The sequence below is a fragment of the Dama dama genome, chromosome 21 (assembly GCF_033118175.1).
Source record: "Dama dama isolate Ldn47 chromosome 21, ASM3311817v1, whole genome shotgun sequence".
Taxonomy (NCBI): Eukaryota; Metazoa; Chordata; class Mammalia; order Artiodactyla; family Cervidae; genus Dama; species Dama dama.
Window position 1 is genome coordinate 4,062,643 of NC_083701.1, and position 21,449 is coordinate 4,084,091.

General features: G+C 47.9%; 1 protein-coding gene across 11 annotated transcripts in view; it reads left to right on the forward strand.

Moving 5' to 3' along the window:
• The window catches only part of PTK2 (protein tyrosine kinase 2), a 207,804-nt gene that overhangs the window by 130,478 nt on the left and 55,877 nt on the right, over nt 1–21,449 (forward strand). For all 11 annotated transcript variants that reach the window (XM_061123123.1, XM_061123121.1, XM_061123124.1 and 8 more), the window contains 2 exons: nt 3,098–3,128; nt 6,480–6,532. In XM_061123123.1, coding sequence (XP_060979106.1) covers nt 3,098–3,128; nt 6,480–6,532 — 84 coding nt within the window. The remainder of the gene's footprint in view (nt 1–3,097; nt 3,129–6,479; nt 6,533–21,449) is intronic.

A 21,449-nucleotide genomic window follows, 5' to 3' on the forward strand; every position in this document is an offset into this window, starting at 1 on the left:
ATATTCCTGCTTTTCTAGGGCAGCGACCCAGCTCACAGCCTACGAACTGGGTTTGGACAGAGCTTAAGCACACATGGTTTGTGTTCAGACCCTTTTGATTTGAGCGACAGCCTTAACATGTTGTCTCGGTTACCATTAGTGTTTTTTTTTTTTTTTCTTCATTACTTTTTTTTTTTTTTTTTTTATTAGTTGGAGGCTAACCATTAGTGTTTTTTAAATAAACTTTTGGGATTATATTCTAGGACTTAGGTCTTCCCAAAGGACTTTTTTTTAAAGTCCCTGTAACTCATATAAATAAAGTCTCTTTTGTATTTTTTCTTAAAGCTCTCAAAAGCTTAGAGCAGTCAGAGAACAAACTCAGTCAGAAGCATATTGAATCCTTGGAATGGGGCTGAGTCTCTGCAGCCTTTTGCAAAGTCTGTAAGATGCGGTGTTTCTGAGGGTTTGGATTTCTGAAACAAAACAGGAAAAAACCAGGCTTTGGAGTTATATTGACCAATTGGGTCACATCATGAGTGCATGCCATCTGCCAAGTACTTAGCTTCCTGCACCTCAGTTCTGTCTGGGAAGGCGAGAAGAGTGGTACTTGCCTCTGTGGTCTCAGCGGGAAGCAGGGTGGGAACGGTCTTCCGTGTGCAGGTAGCTCGGGACACGTACGCACAGTGTCACAGACTTCAGAGCTGCTGCTCGTTTCCATGTGATCTTGACGCACTGGATGAGCCTTGGCTTGGGGATTTCTCGCGCTTAAGGAGGAGCAGTACCTGCTTTGTAGCATGGGAGGTGGGTCCGGGTCCACAGTCGCCCTCATCAGACTGCCGCTCCCGCCAGGCGGACACAAGATCCCTGCCAGCACTCCCCCACCCCCGCCGTGGGAGGACGATCAGAGGAGGAGTGGGGAGACGTGAGGGACACAGATGAGGCCCCGCACTCCTGGTGTAGACACTGCAGAGAGGCCCGCTGCCCAGCGGCCCAGTTCTCTGTGCTGACAGCAGGTGGGGGGTGTGGGGGTGGGGGGTGAAGCAGAGGCATTACTGGGACCTTTGTTTAAACTTTTGTTAGTGTCAGGCTGTCATACTCTGAGGACAGTATCTAAAGCCATCAGCCAAAGAGGCCAGTAAGTGCATGAATTCCAGGACATGGATAATCGGGCAGAACTGTTTTTCCCACTCAAACCAGTAAAGCCTATTTATTTATTTTCCCCCTAAAATGGAGTGTGTGTTATGATAGCTTCCTTTATGTGAAATACAGTAATGAAGCTTCTTTTAGAAATATCTAAAGGCTTCTCTCATTGAAAATTTTTGCATTCATGAGCTCTTGAGTTTTCATTTCGTGCTTTAAATGAAGGAATATACCTTGCAAGCATTGTTTAAATGTTTTGGGAAAGTTGCTTCACATAAAGATAGTATTCTGTTAAAAATGTTAAATGTACTATATCGCCTGTCTTCTTTTTGGTAAATAATTGTTTTATTTCACCCTAATTTACCAAAATATTGTTCATCAATTTGCTGGTATATGAAAAAAGAACATTCAGACATTAGGCATTAAATGTTTGAAGCTTTAACATCTTCTTGAGTTGGTTTTTAGTTGACTTTTTTCTCCTGTTGGAGGAAACATTTTGATATAAAATCTCATGAAATTAGATGTGTTAAATTCTTCATTCATATGAAGACAGCATAAATGAAATCACTTCTCATAAAAATCTAGTAGGACCAAGGTTTTTATCAATTTTATGTGGTCTTTATAGAATTAATTATTAAGCCTGATAATTTATTCTAAATCACAGCATATGTACTTGTGACTATTTTATAATAGATTCCTAAATTGAAGTTATATTGCCTAATTGAAATAATAAAGTCAAATGTTTTTAATGGATTATAGTTAGAAATATGTGGATAGGAGCACATGTACACTTTCTAATTTAGTTTTTTAAAACTTCAAATAAATGTAAAACATGTTTCTACAACTCTAATGCACCGTTTTCCTGGTACATGCTTTAAGGAACAGTTGCATACATACCCATCTGTTCTCTTGGTTATGAACTGCTTCATGGTAAGCAACATGCATGGGTTTGTGAGTGTAACAGTTCTAAGTGGCGTCTAAGTTCTACACAGGAGTGCTGATGTGCCGAGGTGTACTTTGTTAGCTCTGTGATCCACCATAATTGCTTCAATTTAGAAAGTGCTTTTATAGGTGTGTCACTGGGGCAGAAAACTGTAAGAGTCACAAGCCACGTACCCAAACCAGCTTCCACCGGAGTTGCTATGTGACCTGGGGCCTTCTTATGGGGCCTTATCTAACTTTTCCTTTAACTTAGAGAAAACTCAGTGGCAGGTTTTCAATTTTTAGTTAAATTCTCCTCATAATTTCACATTACCAAGACAGGAGTAACCTTTTTCCCAGGGAGCCAGGGGACTGGTGGGACGGCTTTACCACCAGGTCAATCCAGATAAGAGAGATTAAACCAGGGGCTCCATGCTTCCTGGTTCACTAAGGATGGGTGGGGAGCACGTCTCCTCAGCCCCGAGCAAGTCCTGAGCTCCCCTGTGATGCCCCGGCCAGAGCCCAGCTGTCATGGCAGGGGGCCGGCCATCATGTGGAGGCCCCAGCACCTCCCCCAGCTGCGTCCCCGGGCCTCCTCAGACTCTGAGGTGGCTGGCCCCTTGGCTGCCTGGGGGCCGAGTTCTTCCTGCAGCTGCAGAGCTGGTGGGTTTGTTTCCTTTGAATTTCTGTGTTCCCTGTATAGGTGTTGGAGTTGCCAAACCTATGCAGGGTGTTCAGTCTTTGTAAAGAATGTTGGCTTTGATTATGAAAAATTCTTTCTCTCCTAACGTCTCCTGGGAAGAACAGCTTTCCTCTGTTTCCTCAAAACCTTAGCCTGGTTTTGAGAGGCAGTGCCTTTCCTATAGTCTGCACCTGCAGACAGCATGTTTGTCATAAATACTGAAAATAAAGCTGTGATAACCCATCACAGGCATATACCAGCTTCGTTTAAAGGGTTATTGCTAAAATTCTGGGGTAGGACTCATCTTTCTCTGGTTTCTACATAACAGTCTTTTCCACAGGAGCCTCATCTCTCTCTCTCCATTTTTTTCCGCAGAAGGTGAGCGGGCTTTGCCATCGATACCAAAGTAAGTACCGCCCTGTGTGCCTTGTTACTGCATGGCATGAGAGACTGAAATTCTCCATGCTTTATTTTATATTTGAGTAATCAAATTTCTACATGTATGATTAGGAAATCAGAAAACAAGTATTTCCAGAAAGAAATCAGTTGTAAGTCATCTAAAGTATTTAGGTTTTTTGTTGTTGTTGTTGTTTTAATTCATTTATTTTTTATTGAAGGATAACTGCTTTACAAGTATTTATGTTTAGTCAAGAGTGTAAAGTGAATCTTCCCTTGAAGTTCAGGAAGAAGCTCAAGAATAGTAGTGATAACAGGAGAGAGGTCTGTTGTCAGATGGTTACTTTATAGGCGGCGACAGCCTGCATAGAGACCTGAAAGTCAGTACCATTCTGGCTATTTTACAAGTGAGAAAATTAAAGATATGCAACTTATGTTAGTTTTAAAATGTGTCTGTGTCACGGATTTCATAGTAGATACTTTAATCTATAAAAGTAAAGAAGGCCCGAGCTTCTCTGTCCTCAGCCAGCATGCTAGGGATTGGGGAGCAGATGAAAGGCACCGTGCTCACAGTCAGACACGCAGCTGGGTGCCGAGAGCTCAGAGGGAAGGACTTGAGGAGACACCCCGGGCGCTGCACGTGGGGCTAAGGGCGCAGAGCCAGGGCGCCTCTGACCTGTCGCTCCCTCTCCTCCACGGCCGGTCCCCGCCAGTCTCTCCCTTTCTGCTTCCGAGCTGTCAGGCCCATTAGCTTCACCTGCCCATCGCCCTCCCCGGTTGTTAGCTGTTAGCACCTGTCTGGGCTCTGCTAGCAGGACTCCTGTGTTGGGATCCCCAGGACCACCCCGTGCAGGGCTTCTGTAGAAGGAACACCCAGGACTCGGCGCATAAAGGCTCTCGTGGCTGTGCTGCGCGACAGCCCGGGGAGAGCACAGCAGCGTGGAGTCCAGAGGGGCCGGGCAGCCCCGGGGGCCTTCTCTCAGGGCCGCAGGCAGGACATGTGGAGAGTGGTCTCCCAGGGAAGCTCGTGAGAGACTCGGCGCCCCGCCTTTATGCAGGCCTGGTCACGTGTACACATTGTGCTTGGCATGTGCCCAAATTCCAGTCTCCCCAAAGGAAGGCAAGAGTTCAGCATGGACCATATTGTTTGTACCATTGGTCTCAGGACAGGGAGCTGTCCTGATCAGTAGGGATGGTGGGAGCCTTCCTCAACACCAGCCAGGGGCCAGTCTCGGAGGACAGCATCTCAGCCCCCTGGCTCCCATCCTCTGCATGCCTCTGTCTGTCTTCGCTACAGCGTTGGGAGGGAGCTTTCCTCTCGAAGCCCCTGTGTGGCTGCTGCTGCTCCTAGATAAACGCCCACATCCTTCAGCCAGCTGGGGAGATGCTGTGCACCGTCCCCACACCCCCTCCGCCTCGCTTCTGCTCCCGCGCTCAAGCTTCAGCCACACTGAACTCCCTCTGGCTCCTGGAGCCCACGGCCCTCCTTCCCTCTAGCTTGTCCTCGGCAGGGCCCTGCTCAGGTCTCACCCCGCATCACCTCATCTGAAAACCCCCCATCACCCCAGTCCCGGAAGCAGCCCTGTGTTTTTCCGTAACTTATCTGGAGTAACAGTCACCTCTCTGCTGCTCTCACCCTTGGGCCTCACTGATGGCCGGGGTCAGGGGCTGTGTAGACCTGACACTGGGCAGTATCTGGCACCCAGTAGGTAGCTGGGTGGGCGAGTGGTGGGGTGGGTGAGACCAACTCTCTCAGCTTTTAGGCTGTGTTTCACAAACCCAACAACATTTAATAGATATGTATTAATGTTATAAATTAATGGATATTAATTTATTAAATTTATTAATGTTTATTAATTATTAATAAAATCAGGCAAGGAATTAGTGCTCATAGTATCTTCAGTTGCAGAAAGTCTTTGAGAGATGACTTTGTGGATTAAATACACAGGAATTGTAAATACAGACGTAAACGTGAGGAGTAAGGGAGTAGGTTAGAAGTGCTAACAGATACTAGAAAGGAGCAGAATTTCCACAAATCACAGAGCAGCAGATGTGTTGTTGCCACAGATCAGAGAGGTGATGATATCCCTTCATTTGTGAGCAGGTTGGTTCAGAAAAGTGCCCCAGCCCACAGCAGAGGACGGCCCGGCATCCTGTCTGCAGGACAGAGGCATGGGACGTGGCCTGTGTGTTAGGAACGTGCATCTGTGACCTCCCGATAAATGCAGTTGAGAGGGAGTTATGATCAGTCAGGTAGCTGCAGTGGAAGAGGAGCTGGTGGTTTGTTAGAAAACTCTGGTTAAACTTTTATAATAGAGATACCATTTCAGACTTGTAGCAAATTCAACTGAAGTGTATGGCTTTGTGCTATAAACCTTCCCCAGTCACTCAGTTGGTAAAGAATCTCCCTGCAATGCAGAAGACCCAGGTTCAATCCCTGGGTCAGGAAGATCCCCTGGAGAAGGGAATGGCTGCCCACCCCAGTATTCTTGCCTGGAGAATCCCATGGACAGAGGAGTCTGGTGGTACTGTCCATTGGCTCGAAAAGAGTCAGACACGACTGAGCAACTAACACTTCCTAGAGGTTGTGCAGTTGCACATTGAATATTTCTAGTTCTCAAAAGGGATATGTTAAGCACCAAGATTTCCAATATAAATTCTGTATACTAAGGAAAATTCCTGTTCAGTACTTGTAGAGTAAATGTTTATGTATCAGAGAAAAAGTTTTCTTTTATGAAAAGAGCAAAATAATTTTGACACCTGAAGACTGTAGGGTTCCTTTTTCCTCTGTGTTTTATGCTTTTTCAAAAAGTTTGAATTGAACTATACTTGGATTTTTTTTTAAAATGTGCTAAAACCTTTGGCCAAAATGTTATTTTCTGTGGATGTGTGTGTAAAACACTACCATTGCTGAGCCATTTCATGAAACAAGTAACCAGATGCGTCAGCCTTGCCTGTGTCAGTCTGTAAATAATGACAGTATGTGTCCCCATCCTGCCTGCTCTTGGACACACTCTAACAGCGACAGGGCCAGCACTGTGTCCAGGGCACTCCTCAGTCCCGAGTGTCTCCCCTTGCAGCCCAGCATCTAAAGTAACCCAAACCATGAGCACCAGTTCAGTAGAGCTGTGGCTCAGCTTTCCTGCCCTCGTCGGTCTGCACTTCCGGTCTTTAAACGTTAAAGCAGGCTTTAAGGGCCTCAGGTGGTAGAGTCTGGTGTTTCACAGTCATTCTCTGGACTGCGCCGTCTCCCTGGGAGAGGGCACAGCCGTCCTGGTTCTGGGCAGCTGGCGTGCGCGTGGATGCCAGCGGCGTGGTCTGGAGAGCGGTGGGGCGCTCACGCTTTGCACCTCTGTTCCAGGCTGGCCAACAGTGAGAAGCAGGGCGTGCGCACCCATGCGGTCTCCATGTCAGGTAAGAGGCCCCGCGGGCGGCAGGGGGTGCCCACAGCGGTGGGAGGGAGCCCCGCGTGTTTGACCTCTGCTCATTTTCATGAGCGTTACTTCTTTCTAGGCTAGCTTATGAATGTTAAGAATTAAAGTTATTTATTTTTAAAACTTAAAAATAACTTCAAAATTTGTATAATTTTACAGTAGTAGAATATTCACAAATTACTTAGAATTCCAAGTTATGTTTCAGTTTTAATGCCATGTTAATTATATTTAGAGTGAAAATGTTTGCTTTCGAAGCTGCCATTATAATTTATGCTTGCAGTTCAGAAATTAACATAATATGCCTTGTATATTATTTTTTGAAGTTCAAGAGATGTGAAGTATTTTTAAACAGCTTTTTTGGTTAACAATTAATATAAAATGGTTTTGTTATTAACATAAAATGTTTTATTAACATAAAATGGTTTGAATATTGCTTTTTTAAAAATATAGTTAAGATATTGACATAAGCATTATCTTAACTGTTTACTGGTGTGATGAGCATGGTGTGCTTTCTTTGATATGTTTCTCAAAATACATGTGCCTTTTCCCCCCATTTAAAAATGTAGAAAATAGAGGAAAGGTGGGAAAAAGCATCTTCTATGGACCCAGGTTTGGTATCTTAAAATACATATGCTATACATGTATACATACACATGTATATCCATATGCACACATATATAGTATGTTCTCATCTATGTCACATTTCTAAAATAATAGTTTCTTAAAACTCTAGTGTCTGACAGTCTGACTTAGAAGAAATCTAATTCTTGTTAGTTTAATTTACCTTGAGTGAATTTTTACCCAAAATTTAGTTTTGTGCATTTGCCTAGTTGATGACTGAATTATTTGTTAATGTTCTAGCATACAAATATAATTGCTTGTTTTTTTTTTTATCATCCACAAACATCCCACAACCCCTTTCTCAAGAAATATTCGTGTTGGTATTCATGCTTTCGTGCTTAGCAAAGATGCTCTAGTGAGGAACCTCGTGGGGCAGGTGTGGGGGGAAGCCCTGCGGCTCAGGAGCCAACCCCTTCCTGATGTGGGGAGAGGTCTGTTCAGTGCTGGGGCTTGTGCTGCTGGGCGGTGCCGGATGCCGGCGGCCTCCCCTCAGTCCGGGGTGATGCGTGGGGGCCGAGTAGCTTGGCATCTCCGGTCTGCGGTGGTGCAGGAGATCTAGCAGGTGGGGAACAGGCTCTCCAGGGTTGTGACCCAGTTGGAGAGAGAGGCCAGCACCCGCCCTAGTGGCCCGGTGGTGGAGCACCCTGTCAGTTGCCGGCATCAGAGGGTGTTCTGTGCTGTGCTCCACAGAAGAGGGGCTACTGAGCCAGCGCTGAGTCCTTCCTGAGCGTGCCAGTCCCCCCGCTGAACTGGAAGCAGGCCTGGGATGCTGGCCGGGAGGCGCCGGTGGTCCTCACTGCCCTGGGTGCCCCCCGCTCCGCAGCTGCTCCGTGCGGTGGGAGCTGACACGCCCTGCCGGGCGCATCGCAACTCCGGGGGCGACGAAACATGACAGGCCTCATGGAAGCTTTGGGTCTCGTTACTTCCATTTCCTCACGTCCTCAGCGTTTTTCCACAGCTGCCCGTTAAGACTCTGTGGGGGTCACCTCTCCCAGTCCCCCCGTCCTGATCTGCCTTCACTGTCCTCCCCGGACACCCTGGACTGGAGTTCACGCTGCAGCCCCTTATCTACAGCAGCTCTCGGGGTGCTCCTCCCTTTATTGAATGTAAGTAGGCGACTCCCCGGGCAGAAACTTTCCTCAGCTCGGCCCCGAGGCTTCCCAATATCTCCACACAGCCCGCCTGTCCAGCCCGCCCCTGTCTTCCACATGGGTCTTCGCCCAGTTCTGTCGGGCGTCCGGGCCTCTGCCCACCTCCTTCCCCCTGTAGTTCTGCTTGGACTGCTCCACCGGCCAGCACATCCTTTTCATCATCACACGTCCATTCTTCAGAGTCAGTGATGCTATTCCACACATGGCCACCACTTTGGCCAAACCTTCATTCACAGGCCACAAAGAACATTCCATGTCCCATGAATATTTAGTGCCGGAACTTACCTCTTAGGTTCCTGTTACTCCTTCATCACCCCGCTCATGACTTGCTCCCTTCCGTGGAGTTGGACTCACAGCATGCAGAGACTCTTGAACACGCCATCCCAGCAGTATGGCTGGCCAAGGGTGCGCCTTGCACTTAGCTCACAAGCTGTTAAGGTGACACCTGGATGACCAGGACTTCTGCCAAACCTCTAGATTCTTTCTTACCTGGTAGCCTGGAAACCGCATGGGTGTGCGGTGTTAACCTCAGCCTCCCGTGGACTCAGTGGAGTGCCACGCCTGTTCCCCATGCCACAGGCCAGTCTGTCTCCAGGATGGCGGGGTGGTGGCTGAGGCTCAGCCTGACTGTGGCCAGCAGTCATGACCTGCTATTCTGTCATAGTCCATCCTGTCCCACCCCAGCAAACCCTGCAAGGTGGCTATTAACCCAGTCTTAGAAATTCCATCATCAGGTGCTGCTGAGTGCCTGCTCTGTGCTAGGCGTTGTTCCAGATGCTGGGGTGCACTGGTGGGCAGAGCCAGGTTGCTCCTGTGTGGAGCTGATGTTCTGTGCAGGAGACAAAGACACTGAATTAAAATCAAGCAGGCAGGTGGAGAGTGAGGGTGGGGGTCCAGGGACGTCCCTCTGAGCAGTTGACTGAATACAGTGAGACTTGAGGCCTGCAGACATTGTGGGACAGCGAGCGCCAGGCCCTGCAGTGGGAGCTTGGCAAACTTAGCACCAGCCAGAGAGCTCTGAGAGGCCGCGGCAGGGCAGGCGAGGGCACACCCAGCGAAGAGGTGACAGCTCTCTCTGTATTAGGTACTCAAGGTGCTGTGCCTTGCATTAGGCATTGTTAATCCCTGTGGCAACCTCCCAAGGTCTTTATCATCTCCCCATTTCACAGACAGGAGGAAAGAAATTCAGAGAAGTAAATGGGCTTGTTCAGTGTCACACAGCTTGCAAACGATGGAGCAAGGACTGAACTCAGGTTATTATTGCCCCCTAGGCTGTGTTGCCTTTCAGTAACAATTTAAGGGAGATGACCCCAAGTACAGATGAACAATCAGTTGGGAAGATGGAGAAAGTGAGACTGGCCTGATTCCCCTGTTTTTTATACAGTCACAACTGAGAAGCTCTTCCCTAGTCTTTAAAGCTGGCTTCAGATGCCACCCTCTCCTAGAAGCCCTCCCTGCCTACTCCAGGACTCTCCTTCCTCAGAGGTGTCTGGCCTGCCATACATGCCACTATTGTGGATAATCTTTAAATAGATATGAGTTTAGAAACCTTCTTATCCCTAGAACACAATGCCATCATAGACAAAGACATGTTCTATTTGTTGTTGCTGTCTGGGACACAGTGCTCTATTGTTTTTAGGTGAATCGGCTGCCCGGGCAAGGTGCGGAGAGGTGCTAGGGCTTGGAGGACTGCGCTCTGGTGGGGGAACAGAGGGAGAAAGGAAGGGACCCTCAGAGTGGGTAGTGACCTCGAGGGCCGCTGGGCTCTCAGACCTCCCCAAGCACTGGTCACAGTGAACCCTTCTGCTTGCACCCCTAAGTGGTTTGGGGCAAGGGGTCTGGAGGCCAGCCAGTGGGAAGGCTGAAGTCTGGATGTCAGCAACAGTCCCCAGCTCATGATCACGGGCTCCAGGCCCTCCTGCGTATCTCTTTGTGAGGAAGTAGAGTTTCAGACCATCCTCAGTAGGGTCCAGTTTCAGTCCATGTCAAGTATATGCAATCTTGTCTCTGAGATCTGGAGTTTGTAATGTAAGTGTGAGATGAGCCAGTTTACACTCCATGTCAAGTATATGCAGTCTTGTCTCTGAGATCTAGAGTTTCTCTCTAACGTAAGTGTGAGATGAGCTGGTTTATAGAAATATCCAGCAGAATAGAGATTTCCCTGGGCATTTTCTCTGAGGGCCTAGAGTCAACTTTTCTAGCCTCTGTGTATGATTTTAGGAAACGCATTTCTTCTGGAGCACAGTTAGAAGTACGTGGAGAGGGCTTTGCTTGTCCTGAGGGGTCTGTGTGTGTCAGAGAGGGGCACCTGGAGTGGGTGGGGGGTTGAGCAACGTTTGTGTGGATGAAGGTTCCCCGGAATGCAGGTGCTTCCAAGGGAAATCAGTGAATGAAGCTGAATTTTAAGTATTCCAAAGGTACAAACTTTGGTTTTTGTGTTTCAAGGTCTGTTTGTCTGTTTTAAATAAGCAGGCCTGTAGTGAAGCAGTGGGACCTTAAGTGTGACAGAAATGCTGGTGAGCTGTGACAACCACTGCCCTGTGCCCATGGCTCCTGTCGCATGTCTGGGTCGTGGTGACGGGGCTGGAGGTCAGAAGACTGTGTTCTCTCTTCTGCATCTGTCATGACAGCCAAGGCCATGACCTTTTCCTTTCATTGGTTTGTCTCTGCTGAGCCCTTGGTGGTGACACTCTGTAGTGATACTTTGCGATGAGATGTTTATTACAAATTAAAAAAAAAATTTTTTTTTTTTGCTTTGTAACAGATTTTTCTGGTTTAATTGTTAACCTTGCAGCATCATTCCAGCTATTTAAAATTACATATAGTGACTAAAAATTATCCTAAACTAAAAGTTAACAAAATAAATGTCATTTGTATTAAGCTGCTTCATTACAAGTTCTAAAGCAGCTACTTAGTATGTGTAGAAGTAGTTTGTGAAGTTCTGTAAAGTATTAGGTGGTATATGTGTTGTTGTTCAGCCGTTAAGTCATGTCCAACTCTTTGCGACCCCATGAACTGTAGCACACCTGGCTTCCCTGTCCTCCGCCGTCTGCCAGAGTTTGCTCAAATTCATGCCCATTGAGTCAGTGATGCTATCTATAATAATTGCAGTCTTTTCTCCTTTTTTCTCATGGTCTCTGAAGCACTAAGCCTGCTATTCATTCATTGCACTGCTGCTGTTTGTAAATATAAGTAGTTACTTACCTATGAGTGAGGCTCAGAGATTATGCACACTCACAAGCAGTATCTTGTTTAAGCCTCAGGACAGTCTTCCTCCTTTTCCCACTTTACAGGTGAGCTGGGGTGGTGAGGTGTGGCTCACGTAGCTAGCCAAAGCAGAGAGCCTGGTGGAAACCCGGATTTGAGCTCTGAAACCCACTGTCTTCTCATCAAACCACACTGAGTTGTTGGAATGCAGGAGGTGTTGGTGTGAGAAGGGAGGAGTATTTTCCTGGAAGAGTCTGAGTCCGATTTCAGGGTGGTTTTTCTTCCATTTATCAGGAATAGCAATAGCATAGTGTTGACTCATTTCTGTTGGATTCCAAATGTCTGCCCTGCCTTCAAGTTTGAATGAGTTTCTTTCGTCTGGTTTACATCCTAGTTTCACTTTTGGTAACACTGATTTAGAAGGTGGTCTCCGTCTATACTGAAAGCTTGATTTTAAGTGAAAGCTTTTAGGAATTGTTTAAGTGCCCTAATTTAGAGTACTGTCGCCTAGTACAGGGGTCCCCAACCCCCCAGACTGCGGACCAGTACCGGTCCTTGGGTCCTCAGCTTGTTAGGAACCAGGCTGCAGGCGAGGGAGCCAGGCTTCACCTACTGCCCCCCTTCACTCAGATGACCGTCTGAGTCACCCCAACCCCTCCTTTGAGTCCTAGAAATACCATCTCCCATAAATCTAGTCCTTGTTGCCAAAAAAGTTGGGGATTGCTAGCCTATTACATGCGAAGCTAATTTTTGTAAATTATGTGCCTTATGACATAATTTAATCAAACTAATGCTACTGATGGTTTTTATGTGCACTGGTAGCTCAACTGGTAAAGAATCTGCCTGCAGTATGGGAGACCTGGGTTCATTCCCTGGGTTGGGAAGATCCCCTGGAGAAGGGAAAGGCTACCCACTCCAGTATTCTGTCCTGGAGAATTCCATGGACTGTATAGTCCATGGGGTCCCAAAGAGTCGGACACGACTGAGCGACTTTCATTCACTCACTCATGTGGTAAGTATTGGGGGTTTGACTTATTCATAGTACTTGTCTTACTGGAAATTCTTCTGATTCCAACAATCACAACTAGAGTCCTGCAATCACTGTGGGGTTAGGAGAGATGTTTAGCAGTCTCTGGCTGGGTGGGGGCAGGGTGACTGATTGCGTTGTACCTGAATGAGGAAGTCGTGACCGGCAGAATACCTTCCCCCGCGCCCCGCCCCCGTGCTCTCTTCCTACTCCCAGCACCCCTCCTCACACCATCGCTACAGCGTCTGGGCTCCCTTTGCCTCTTTTGAGATTTGAGACTGCTGCCTGATTGCGGCCCTCTCCTCTCTGGCTTCTACAGGAGTCCCATGGGTCCTGAACTGTCCATAGCGTGTGTTCTAGGCTAATGCCCTGAAGAAACACCCAGAGCCAAGCTGGCTTCCTGCTCCTCAACTGCAGGCTGGAGACCGGCAGACTCATGTGGGACCCCCAGCGGGGACACTTGTGGATGAAAAACAACCCGAATGAGATCAGAGCAATCATCAGAGTGCAACAGGAATTTGCAGAGGATATTTACTCGGGTAAACTCCTTCCAGGCCACAGATCTATCCTCAGGCCCTGTGGACGGAGTTTCCAGAGTAGAGTGTGCCCTGCTGCTCCTTGTTGGCCCCACTCATTAGGGGGCTGTGCGGTGCTTCTTCTTCAAGAGCACTCTGACCTGTATGTTCCGAGCTCTGGCCTGTAGGAAAGTGTGCCTCACGGTGGCCGGGATTTGGGGGTATTTGGCTGGTGAGCCATCTTATTCCCCTTGCTCCTGAGAAATCTGTATGCAGGTCAAGAAGCAACAGTTAGAACTGGACGTGGAATAACAGACTGGTTCCAAATCGGGAAAGGAGTACGTCAAGGCTGTATATTGTCACCCTGCTTATTTAACTTATATGCAGGGTACATCATGCGAAATGCTGGGCTGGATGAAGCACAAGCTGGAATCAAGATTGCTGGGAGAAATATCAATAACCTCAGATACGCAGATGACACCACCTTTATGGCAGAAAGTGAAGAAGTCTAAAGAGCCTCTTGATGAAAGTGAAAGAGGAGAGTGAAAAAGTTGGCTTAAAACTCAGCATTCAGAAAACTAAGATCATGACATCCAGTCCCATCACTTCATGGCAAATAGATGGGGAAACAATTGAAACAGTGACAGACTTTATTTTTGGGGCTCCAGAATTACTACAGATTGCCATGAAATTAAAAGACACTTACTCCTTGGAAGAAAAGTTATGACCAACTTAGACAGCATATTAAAAAACAGAGACATTACTTTGCCAACAAAGGTCCATCTAGTCAAGGCTATGGTTTTTCCAGTAGTCTTGTATGGATGTGAGAGTTGGACTATAAAGAAAGCTGAGCACCAAAGAATTGATGCTTTTGAACTGTGGTGTTGGAGAAGACTTGTGAGAGTCCTTGGACTGCAAGGAAATCCAACCAGTCCATCCTAAAGGAAATCAGTCCTGAATATTCATTGGAAGGACTGATGCTGAAGCTGAAACTCTAATACTTGGGCCACCTGATGGTGAAGAACTAACTCACTGGAAAAGATCCTGATGCTGGGAAGGATTGAAGGCGGGAGGAGAAGGGGACAACAGAGGATGAGATGGTTGGATGGCATCACCGACGCGATGGATGTGAGTTTGAGCAAACTCTGGGAGTTGGTGATGGACAGGGAAGCCTGGCCTGCTGCAAGCCATGGGGTTGCAAAGAGTCAGGCACGACTGAACAACTGAACTGAACTGAATGAATAAACTTTGATAATCTTAAAATTTATTATTATTAATACAAGAAGCCAAGTATCATTGTATTAAATATAAAAACAGATATTGTCCGAAGACCCAATTTTGGGGGTTGTTTGGTTTTTTTCTTTCATAGAGAAAAATTTTAATGGAAGGCTTGAAACTTTTAAAATATAAATTCTGGAATTTGATCTCATGACTTTTTAGTCACATGTCATGGCTGCATTATAATTGTGGAATTTATTAAAAATCAAACTGAATGACATAAGAAAATGTATTTGATATTTTTACAAGCAAGGGATCATGTGAATGAGTGGATATTGTTGTGCTTTTGAATTTTTAGCTTTTTAACTCTTTATCCTGGGAATTTCCAAATATAATACAGAAGTAGAGAGAGTAGAACTATGTAGTGAATCTCCAGATACTTATTGCCCAGATTCAGTAACTAAAATCCAGTCGTTTCATCCGTGCCTCTACCCACTTACTCCTCATTGATTGTCTTCCCTCATAGCTCAGTTCGTAAAGAGTCTGCCTACAATGCAGGAGACCTGGGTTTGATCCCTGGGACAGGAAGATTCTCTGAAGAAGAAAATGGCAGCCTACTCCAGTATTCTTGCCTGGAGAGTCCCATGGACAGAGAAGCCTGACAGGCTCTAGTCCATGGACTTGCAAAGAGTCGGACGCAACTTAGTGACTAAACCACCACCTCTGATTGTCTTAAAGCACCTCTCAGGCATAACCATGTATAAATGTTTCTAGAAGATGAAGACTTTCTAAAAGCAATTTTATTATACTACAAGAAAGTTAGCAGTAATTCATTAATGCCAGCTATGCAGTCCGTGTTGAGATTCCTTGGTTAAGGCATTGTTTTACTTGGTTTCGTCCAGTCAGGGGTCAGACAAGCGGTGCTGGGTGAACTTGGGCATGTGCCCTTCCAGTCTCTGCGCTGTCTGTATTTATCTGTGGAGGAAATCACGTCCCTTACACCACACCCCGTGCCCTGAGTCTGGCCGATTGCAATTCTGTGATGCTGTGCTGAGCGGGTCCCTCTCTGGCCCCCGTATTCCTAAATTTCCTGTATGCTGGTTGTTAAGGTTGAGTGGAGTTTGGTCAGGGAGTTGGGTGTGGGCTGAGGGAGGCAGGTGGGCAGATCTCAACGTCTCAGGTTGTTGAGATCACAGCACACCCTGTGGAAATGTGACCACATTGTTTCCATTCTTCTCGTTTCCACTGCTAAGGTGAACTGGTGGCAGTAAGCCGCCGCCATCTTCATCCTGATCCCTGCCCCCCAGGCCCACCCCTGGGGTCCTCACCTTTCTTGACGAGACCCTGTGCATCTGTAGTTGACCTGTGTGCGCCAGCGGCATCTTCCCTCTCGTCTGGTGTTGCCCTTGCACACCAGAGGCTTGTGCCGCCCTGGTGCTGACTCCACGGTGACGTGCCCGCTGCTGCTGTCGGTACCGTGGGCGTCGCGTCTCTGCTCCGCTGTCCTGGCTGCTCCGGGGGGGCTGGCGTGTGTCTCGTTCATCCAGAAAGTGCCTAAGAGAGAGAGAGTTGACTATCAAGGGAGTTTTCAGTACATGAATGGCAGTGAATGAGGAGCGGATGCTGGTAGATGGAGGCTTCGAAGCCTTGTGTTCAGATACCCTGGCCTACAGTTTTTTATGTGAAAGCAGTTTATTTGAGGTGTACACTTAAGGTCTGTGTCTTTGCTGATGGTTTGGGGGAAATTGCTGATAAAGTTCTTTTACAAATCAATAACTGCTAGTTTTCTGCACTATTTTCTTTGTCGTTGAATGTTAGATGTTCCTAAGAACCTTGTGTTTATCGGTCTTTGTTGTTTGTGTCGTTATGTGTCAGTTTTGTTCTTCGTAAAGGCATCTGTACCTTTGCTTGCTCAGCTGGCTTTGTGGAGCTGGCCGACCTCGTCATGTCTTGCTTAAAGTTTCAGTATCTAGTGCTACTCTTTCCTAAGAGGGAAAACTGCATTTTAAAAGATTAATATATTTCTCAAGTCAATTATATTAAGAAATGAAGTGTACCAGTAGTCACATAAAAGCATTGCAACTTTGTACTTGTCTTTATAGCTATGCCTTACAATGTAACATAAGTTTTCTCTGGTATTGAAATAATGTGTTTCTGTTTTTCTCTTCCCTCCTCCTGCCTCTGTATAAGGAGTCAGTCACTGCCAACCTAAGGTTAAGAAGGCTAGGCGCTTCCTCCCCTTGGTCTTCTGTGCCCACGAACCTCCTTCTGCGGGTACTGCACTCAGCTTTTGCAAGGCTCTCCTCTTAACCACCGCTGACCACAGCAGCCAGGCAGCAGTCTAACGATGCTCGTAGATGGTGCCTGCCCCGGGGTCAGTGCAGAGCTGCCTGGCAGGGGCCTGTGGGCCGCCCTCCTGATAGAAGACTCTTTGTTTGCCTGTTCGCTGGTGTTTAAATGCATGACAGGACGAGAAGTCTCCTCCTGTGTGATGTCAGTGTTTTCCCAAAGGGGCCGGCAGGTACCACACCTCTGCCTCGTGGGTTTCCTAACACGGCATGTGAGTGATGGAAGAGGATGGTCCCAGTGAGCCCCGGGGTCTCCTCGCCTGCTTTGTGGGCACATACTCAGAGATGCTGCAGAGGACGGGCAGCCAAGGCTCCGGAAGCGTTATCTAGGAGAGGGAGATGATGAGGGTGTAGCGACCGGGACGGTCCTCCTGCAGACACTGTGTAGATGTGAGTGAAAGTGCATCAATCAGCAGAGCCCCAGAAGGAGCGGCGGGAGCCCGGGGGCTCCCTGAGGAGGCCTTCTGAGGGCTGTCCCTGCGTGCACACTAATGGCCTGCGGTCCTCATTTCTGTCCAGGAGGGTGCACGCTCCTTGTGAGAGTAGTAGACTTGTCTTTAACATTTAACGGTGAGAAGCAACCAGACTAGCTTTGCTTAATGTGGCAGAAACGCACCTCAACTGCTGTTTACCTGGGGTAACATGAGGAGGCTTCAAACTTGCATTAATGCCTTCAAGTCAAGTAAACATGCTTACTCCTCCATCCTACAGTCTTTCTTTTACCTTCTGAATTAGACTGGGAGGGGGGTGGTTTTTGTGTTTTCCTTATACTTTGATTTGCTTGTCATTTTAATAGTGTTTTCCCTTCTCTCCCCCTCCCTTCCTCTCTCTCTTCCCCTCCCCTTTCCCTTCCTTTCCCTTTCTTTGCATGCCACCCGGATCCACAGATGAAATTAGTGGGGACGGTAATATTTATTTTCACGTTTGTGTTACTAATGTGAGATGATTATTTATGGATATAAATACCACTCAGTTTTTAATGAAAGGCAAAATGTGGGTTAGATCCAACAGAATATGTATGAAAAAATGGTGGTGTGAACCGGTGATCTCTTTAGAGTTGTTCAGGGCTTTAACCCAAGAAGGGTCACCATCCGTTTCTTTACCACGTCTCAGAGGTAAACTTGAGTCGTGTATATTCGTAGAGAATTTGAGAGATCTCATTATTAGAACTGGAGGTAAAGGGAAATTGTCAAAACTGTTTCGTTCCTCAGTAGGTGGGAGAGAGTCACATGCCTTCCCACATTCGTGTGTGTGGTGATATTTAGTCGGGAGCGGCGTGGCGGGAAGGAAAGAAGGAAAAGTGGTTTCTAAGAGTCACAGAGACTGAAGCATTAAGGAACTGCCAGCAGTTGTTATTTTTCAGGCAGTTGAGGACACCCCTTCATAAACTAGAAATTTAAAAGTCACATGCAGTGTCTTGTTTTCCATTTCCTTTGGGTGCTACCTGCATGAAGCTTTGTACTCTTTTATCATAAGGAGTGAGATTTTATAAACTAAAATTAAGGGGGATTACACTTTTCCTCACTATTCAATGAAAAAATACTTTCCTTGAAGATTCCATCTGAGCTCCTGTCTGTCAGGTTGATGACGTGATCCTTATGGGCAAAGCGCCTGCGGTGAAAGGTCTGAACTGAGTGTGCCTGGGAGAGTGTGTCTGCCTCCCGGGACGTGCAGCCAGAAGCTCTGGGCTCTGGGCCCCACAGACTGCTTGGTGGCAGCTGCTGGGCCGCTCCTCCGTGGCGGGCTCCCCGTGTGTCTGTGAGGCCCCAGCAGGGATTCCGAGCGTGTTGTCTTCACTGGTGAGCAGAGGGGCGAGAGCCTGACTGTCCAGGGCTGCTGGGTGAGTGGCCAGGGCCCAGGCTGCAGCCTCGTTGGGTGATCTGCAGCAACGCGCTCGCCCTCTGGAGTCTGCACGTGAAGAAGGCCTCGGTGGTGGTTGTGAGGATTACTGTGAAAGCATAGAAATTTAAACAGATGAGTACAAGCAAGTGGTTATTACCACGTTGTTTATCTAAAGAAAACATTTTTTTGTGCATTTGCCCAAATTTGGATTTCCCGGTACTATGAATCAGGGTGAGTGTTATTATCCTCATTTTACAGGTGAATATGCTGAGCCCTAAAGGTTTAATCCCTGAGTCTAAGGCAGGGATCCACAAACGAAGGCCCAAAGTCCAATTATAGCCCACCCCGGTTTTTGTATTGATCCTTGAGCTAAGAAGGATTATTAGATTTTTTTAAATGGTTGAGAGGAAAATCAAAAGAATAGTATCTGTGGCATCAAAACTTATGTGAAATTCAGATTTCTGTGTCCATCATTAAGTTTCATTGGAACACAGTCATACCTTTGGTCATGACCAGTCTGCTCACTCCTGCAATTTAAGAGGCAGAGTTAAGTGGTTGCAGTGGAGACTGTGAGCAGCGAGTCTCAAATACCTGTCCTCTGACCTTGTACAGGAAAAGTGTGCTGACCCTGGTGCAGGTCGCAGAGCAAAGTAGCACTCTTCCTGGCTTCCTGAAGGCCCCCTTCCCCTCCGCCTGCCGTCCCCACAGCCTCCAAGGCTGGTGGCGGGTTCCGTCCAGCTGGTGTGAGGAGCTGTGACGGCTCGGTCCCACTGCTCTGCTGGGCAGTGGAGTCCCTGCGCACACACTGCTCTGGGGGCAGTGCGTCCTCAGGCCCCCGAGGGCAGCAGGCCCGGCTGGTGGAGGTGGGCACAGGGTCGCACCGCCCACCCCCTTCCCCACGAGGGGACTGAGGGCACCCGGGAGGTGGGTGGGCTGCAGATCCTGGTCCAGTGGTGGCACTACAGCCAAGCGTCTGCTGCCCTGTCCCTCCCGCTCTCCAGACTGACCCTTCACAGGGCCTCCAGAGGTGTCGGGCCCCTGGGGGACGTGCACACCCATGGTTTTCGGGCGATTTTACTAGGTATCGTTCACTTTCTTTGAGAATGAGAACTTGATACTTTTCTCTCCTCATTTGAGTTGTCAGTTTCTGTCCTTTTAACATGTCTTCCCATCATTTTTATTTTACCACATACTGTGACACCAAACACTGTAAATTGCGATGTTACCCGTGGTCTCAGAGGCCTCCATTCTCCAGAGTGTTCATTTTGAAATGTTCAGCTCATGGTCTGAAAAACTTTTCCGATTGCGGTGTTACCCATGGTCTCAGAGGCCTCCATTCTTCAGAGTGTTCATTTTAAAATGTCCGCCTCATGGTCTGAAAAACCTTTCCGATTGCAGTGTTACCCAGGGTTTCAGAGGCCTCCATTTTTCAGAGTGTTCATTTTTAAATGTTCAGCTCATGGTCTGAAATTGTCTCCCAAGTGCACAGACCCACATAAGCCTACCTGGGCACAGCCCTGGAGCAAAGCTGCACCCCCATTGGGGGTGAAGCCCCGAGCACGCTTAGGGGAGCGTGCTGAGGTCTCAAGGCACAGGGGGTCTGGTCTCACAAGTCAAAGCCCAGAAACACAGAAGGTGACAAAGAGCAGAGCGGAGCATGGTGGCCCGGGCGCCCTCCTGGAGGGCCCTCCAGTGCCTCTAGGGGCCTCGGGTTCCAGCCTGGGAAGCAGGATGATGAGAGCGGGACCCACCACATACGATTTCCCCGAGGTTAAGCAGTGGTGCCTGCAGTTGTTTGTGATGGTGTCTGGCAGGTGCCCAGGTCTTCTTTAGTCGTGACCCCATGATTAAGTGGAGCACACACAGCTCTTCCCTTCATTTGTGCCGAGATCTTTCAACCTGCCTCCTTTTCCCTTATGTTTTCCTCCTACGATGAGTTTATTTGGGGGCCAGGTGGTTTCAGGGTGGACTCCAGTTGTTCAGGGACAGTTGGTTATGTAAAAGTACCTCTCATATCAGAGTCGTACTAGCCCATCATCCTAAAAACCAGGAAAGAAAAATGGAAAATAGAACCAAATCCATATCAAGAGTTCTTGGAAAAATACGCCAGGTATTCTCACTTGAAAAGCCCTTTATAGAAGGTCACAGTAAACCTTTGTAGGTGCACGTGCCTTCACCAGTGTTGACCCTGCCACATGAGAACCAGCTTGTGAAGAACACAGCAGCAAGAACTCCCTGTTCATCTGGCGTCACAGTATCCACACCCACATTCATCAGAGTGATGCCTGGGTGTTTTGGATAATCCCCAGAGGTTTTTTTTTGCAGCATTCACATAGCACCAAAAGACAAGAACTGCAGACTCTTGTGATGGTGTAAACTAAAGTGTATGCAGCTTGGTTTTTTCCCAGATCAGCTTTGTGTGCCAGCCTGATGTATGAGCCATCTTCTTTCTCCCTGAGAACCAGTTCAGAGGTTGTCTCTCTGCCAAGGGTTTCATAATGAAAAAGAGGCAGTCCTGGGAGCCGCTGCAGCCCTGCCTGGCAGACTCCTGCCAGGGAGGCCTCAGAAGTGGAGGACACCAGGGAGACCGCAGCCCTCAGTCACCTGTCATCTGCAGGGTGCACCGAAACTTGATGTGCGCCTCTGTAGTCTTCCTGACAACCCCGTGGGTGGACGTGTTCTCATCGGACACGCGAGGGCGCCACCGAAGCACAGACAGGTGCCCAGACAGGGGGCTGTAGGCGCCCACGTGCAGCTCTGCCTGGCTTGGCTCCCCTGCCTCAGGGTTGCCCCTCCCCCCCCCACATAAACTTGGAGTGCACGCCTGCTTTCTGTTCAGTGAGTGTTCACCAGGTGCCTCCCCTGTGCCAGCTCTGGTTTGCAGGCTGAGAACATGACAGTAGATAAGATACAGTAGGGCCCGCTGCCCCGGGGGCTCTGCTCCTGATGGGACAGACAGTTGTCAAAG